Source organism: Hipposideros armiger, unplaced genomic scaffold (assembly GCF_001890085.2).
Source record: "Hipposideros armiger isolate ML-2016 unplaced genomic scaffold, ASM189008v1 scaffold_18, whole genome shotgun sequence".
NCBI lineage: Eukaryota > Metazoa > Chordata > Mammalia > Chiroptera > Hipposideridae > Hipposideros > Hipposideros armiger.
This window is the reverse complement of record NW_017731368.1, coordinates 4,686,414-4,691,195: the sequence shown is the minus strand read 5'-3', so window position 1 is coordinate 4,691,195 and position 4,782 is coordinate 4,686,414. Positions and strand designations below refer to the sequence as shown.

General features: G+C 39.3%; 1 protein-coding gene and 1 long non-coding RNA gene across 2 annotated transcripts in view; both read left to right on the top strand.

Annotated features, from left to right (window-relative positions):
• KIF15 (kinesin family member 15) overlaps window positions 1–4,782 on the top strand; it is a 67,594-nt gene that overhangs the window by 40,410 nt on the left and 22,402 nt on the right. Inside the window, exons 17-19 of the mRNA XM_019630978.1 lie at window positions 2,751–2,858; window positions 3,289–3,394; window positions 4,404–4,569. Of these exons, the coding sequence (XP_019486523.1) occupies window positions 2,751–2,858; window positions 3,289–3,394; window positions 4,404–4,569 (380 nt within the window). The remainder of the gene's footprint in view (window positions 1–2,750; window positions 2,859–3,288; window positions 3,395–4,403; window positions 4,570–4,782) is intronic.
• Window positions 244–2,289, top strand: LOC109375380 (uncharacterized). Its single transcript, XR_002122562.1, has 3 exons — window positions 244–328; window positions 944–1,048; window positions 1,862–2,289. It is a non-coding gene; the product is annotated as an uncharacterized LOC109375380 (long non-coding RNA).

Below are 4,782 nucleotides of genomic sequence, written 5' to 3'. Positions count from 1 at the left end.
GTTGGTTGTATTATTTTTCAAGTCTTATTTTTCTAAGTCTCAGGTGGCTATTATCATAATTCGTTGGTGGTCTCCTGATAGAGACCACAAAAGCATTGCCTTTTAACCCAACTTATCATTTTCAAGTACTCCCCTTAGTGTACACTGTACACTGTGAAAGCAGATTTCAATTAAAAAAAATGTATGTGGTTAATTTTATGATTTAATTATTTTTTCTAAAAATATATTTCTTCCCCCATAGATGGCAAAAGTACAGAAACTAGAGGAGAGTTTGTGTGCTACTGAAAAAGTCATCAGTTCTCTGGAGAAGTCTAGAGATGCTAGCAAGGTAGGTAGAAGCTTCCTTTCCCTGCATTATTATTATTATTTTTCTAAATGCTGCTTTACCATTCCGGCCTCTCGCTCCCAGGGTGACTGATAGCTGGCATTCCTGTATGCACTTAGGCCTTGTTCGTCTTCCAAGGTTGCTAGACTGAGGTCTTTCATTTAAGTTAATTTTTCACGTATCTTAAAGTGCAAACTATTCTCTCTCTCTTGATGGCAATGCTTCTAAAACACTTCCCACCCCTTTTAACTAGGATGTTGTTAGTGTGACCCTTTCTTGTTGGCTCTGAGTCCCATGCTAGAAATTCTCAAATCCCTGGTGTTAACTTGAACTAGAATAATCAACATACTATGTTAAGTCCAAGTACAAAATCAGGTATAAATTTCTTATTTGTCTATCTCTTATTCATTCATAAAACCAAAGCAAATGATTAAATAAAATAGTATAAAGCTATTTATATTAAAATATAAATTGATAATATTAACAGTGTAATGTGATATATTTTGCTAAAATAACACTGACTTCTGTTGTCATTAGGAAAGATACACAATCTATCATTTAAAAATAATCTCCCCCTTAATGTCATTGTGTGTGAAATACTGTTTCCGTCCTCATTAGGAACTGGTAACTGACCTCACGAGCCAGATCCAGGAGCTGAGAACATCAATCTGTGAGAAAACAGAAACCATAGACACCCTGAGGCAAGAACTGAAGGACATAAATGTAAGTTCTGTCACCAGCAAGATGGCAAATTTGAGCCTGAGGCACGCTTCAGAGACTCCCCAAGCGGCTAACAAATGCTCCACCAGAAGAACGATTCTGTGGTCAAATCGATGTGGAAAAACCACCTACCTCTCAGCAGGGCCTGTGTGTTCAGACCCGGCAGAGCCATCACTGTGCCAGAGTGCAGTGGACGTCTCTGGGAGGCACTCGTGTTATTGTGCATTTCTCAGATTTCACTGCCCTGGGAACACTTCTCTGTATTTTGCGGGGATTGCTGATCCAAACTAGGTCAGAAAAAGTCTGGTTGTTGCCGATGATAGTTAAAGGTATTGTGTCCTTCATTGTTTCAAAAAAAAAGTAACACATTTTAGTTAAGTTCAAAGACATATAGAAAGTGAGTTTGTTTTTCCATTATTGGACTTTATTGTTTCCTAAAATAACTACTTTCTCCTGCATGTATCCAAGTTAAATGTTGCTGCTTCCTCCTTCCCTTGGGTCAAGGTGAAGGCTTTTGTCAGTGTTCCCCACTCCTTGCCTCCAAAGGGAGCTTGCCGCGCTCCACCCTTATTTCCGAAGGCAGTCTCCTGATGGAGGTGATAAAACCAGATGTTTTTTCACTGATACCTGTGGGACTTCTCCACTTTTTTTGCCATTCATGCATTTATTCTCCCATACCTTCATCCCACAAGTAGTTACTGAATTAATTTGTGTTAATCTGGATGTCTCCTTGGAACTCGGACTCAAATTATTTTAATCTAAAAATACAGAAAATAAAACAGATAGCTCTTGTATCATGACTCTTTTTTTCTGCAGTGCAAATACAACTCTGCTTTGGCTGACAAAGAAGAGAGCAAAGGGTTGATTGAGAGACAGGAAACGGAGATTCTGGATCTGAGAGAAACCCTTAGACTGAGAATAATCTCTGAAGACATAGAGGTAACTGTTAACACAACGTGACTGTTTTTGCTTTATTACTTGTCAATATGCATGTGTGTGCGTGTGTAAGTTCTTAGTGAATAGAGGATTTTTTAAAGGAATAAGTTATTATTAGGGCTGTTTTCCCCAGGGTAACCGGTTAGACAGTTAACAGATAACAGTAACATTGTTGTATGTTTTCATTCATTTGCGCTTACACCCTGGTGAGTTCCTGTCACTGACCTTCCAGAAGGGTCGCAGAGCAGAAACTGCGTTTCTTTGGGTGTAGCAGCAGGGAGCACAGAGCGGGCCGGTTCACAGGTTAACCTCAGAGCACGTTTTAATTTTTTTGTTGTTGATATAAATTTATCTTTTTAAAAATGAAGCTGTACTGTGTCACATGGTTCAAAATAATATAAAGCAATGTACATTCCCTCTTGTGTATCTTTCCAGGGATGTTTTAGGCAAATCCTATGTACCTNAAAGTCCTGAGAAAGCTTCTATGGTTTAATGGCTCTTTGGTTTAATCCATGATTTTAATTTTAATCACTTGTTTCCTTTGTGTTTCAAATGATCCACTTTGACGGATCACAAATGTAATTCTGCAATATGAGAGATCATTCGTGTTGTACTCTGAAATTGTTTTCTGGTTCCAAACTGGCCTTTGACATCTTTGTCCACATGCGGTTTTGAGTTTTATTTTTTGTTTTTTTAATGCAGAAGAAATGGTGGAATGTTTGAGATATCCATTAAAAACATTCTGACAACTGAAGTTTTTGTGCTGCAGGAACAAATGAGTGCCCTTCAAGTCCAGCTGGATGAAGAGGAGCGTAAGAACCTGAAGCTTCAGCAGCACATCGACAAACTGGAGCACCATTCTACGCAAACGCAGGAGGTGAGACTTAGAGGACGGCCCAGCAACGTGGGAAACAGCTCCCCAGAGGGAGAGCGTTACAGGAGGAAAATGACCTGCCCGAGCCTCAGTCAGTGCTGCTTTGAGCTGTCTTGTCTACTTTGTTACTTTGCATGCTGCCCTGATGATGGGACACGCACCGTTAGCCTGAGTTCTGGCCCTGTTAGTCGATGGTGCCCAGTGACCCTTTGCTGTTTGTCCGGAGAAAGCGAGATGATCGCTCAGGAGCTCAGGCGCTGGCGGGGGTCCCTCCCTTTGTTGGGCATCCTCACTGTAGCTGATGGGAACAGCTGGTTTTCTTCTGGTCAGAGACCTTAAAACTAGATTTTAAAAACAGAAATATGATAATGATTTGGAGTGTATCTCAGCATGCCAGTATCCCTGTTTCAGTAAATTGATCTCTTTCCCACAGCTTTTCTCATCTGAGAGAACTGATTGGACCAAACAGCAGCAAGAGCATCTCTCACAGTTGAATGTCCTTGAAAAGCAACTTCAGGACACTCAAACTAAGAATGACTGTAAGTTTGAACAACCGGCAGCTTTGGATCTCAATACCCCTGTGTTTTTGGTTGGTGGTTTTTTTATTTACTTTAACTAGATGACCGGACTTGAGCTTGCATGGCAGTGGTAAATACTGTGATAAAGGACAATTTGCTTCAGGACTGCTCACAAGCAAATGATACAGTTGTTTGCTTAAACTTTTAATACTGCTTTGAAAATGAAGCATCTTGAATTCATATGATGAATAATGTTTTTTTCTTTTTTGAATAATGTTTTAATAGTGACAAAATAAAGAATAAATTATATTTTGGTGTACATTTATAGATGTGGGAATATCATTTGATTCCCAGTTTTGTTTTGTTTTGTTTTTTCAGTTTGTTTCTCCTTTCATCCAAGTATTTGCAGTAGTTAGTAATAAAGCTAAAACAAAAAAAGACAGCCATTCTGTTTTCTTTGATCTAAGAAGCTACCTAAATTTTACTTTCAATTTGAATTTACTTAGAAGACCATAACTGTTTAAGTCATTTTGGAAAGTTCTGGCACATTTCCAAGCAGTTTTCAATAAGTTGGATTAGGTCACTTAAAATATATTAAATCTCTTGTTTTTTTCCCCCCTTATATTTAGTTTTGATGCACACTCTAGAGGAGAAATGTAGAAAATCAAGTGACCTGTGACCTACAAGTCAGGGACAGATAGATGTTAACTTGTCCTTTTTGGGTAGAAATATGCCAAAAACCATAAACAAGGGAGAGGAAGAAAATATTGGGTTGTTGGAAAAGCCATGATGTATTTTTGCAACGAAAAACATAGAAAAAAATACGTCATGACTTTTCCGACAACCCAATAGAAATCTCAGTGCTCCTAGCTGCCTACACTTAGTTGTTCACCATCTTTACTGAAAATGGTCTCTTTATCTTGTTTTTGCTGAATGTGTGAAGATACCTATCAAATTTTTTTGCCTACTTATTGTGAAATATATATATATGTAGGGAAGCCTTTTGAGGATTCCTTTTGTTTGCCTTTAGTTTTGAAAAGTGAGGTCCATGACCTGCGGGTAGTTCTTCATTCTGCTGACAAGGAGCTGTCTTCGGTGAAGCTGGAGTACGGTGCGTTCCGAGAGAGCCAGGAGAGAGAGCTCAGCAGCCTTTCCGAGAGACACGTGCATGTACAGCTCCAGCTGGACCATGTCAGGTAGACTTGTTCTGCTAGGGTGTCACGTTGCCTGCTTGGCCGGTAACCCAGGACTGCTTGAAGTGCAAGTGCTGTAAACCTAACTCAAACTAGTTAAACAAACAAAAAGGTAATTTATTGGCTCACAATATTGGGAACCCCAGAAGTGATTTTGATTTCAGGGACAAATGAGATTGAGTCTCAAACAGTATTGTCAGTGCGCGTCCTTTCCCC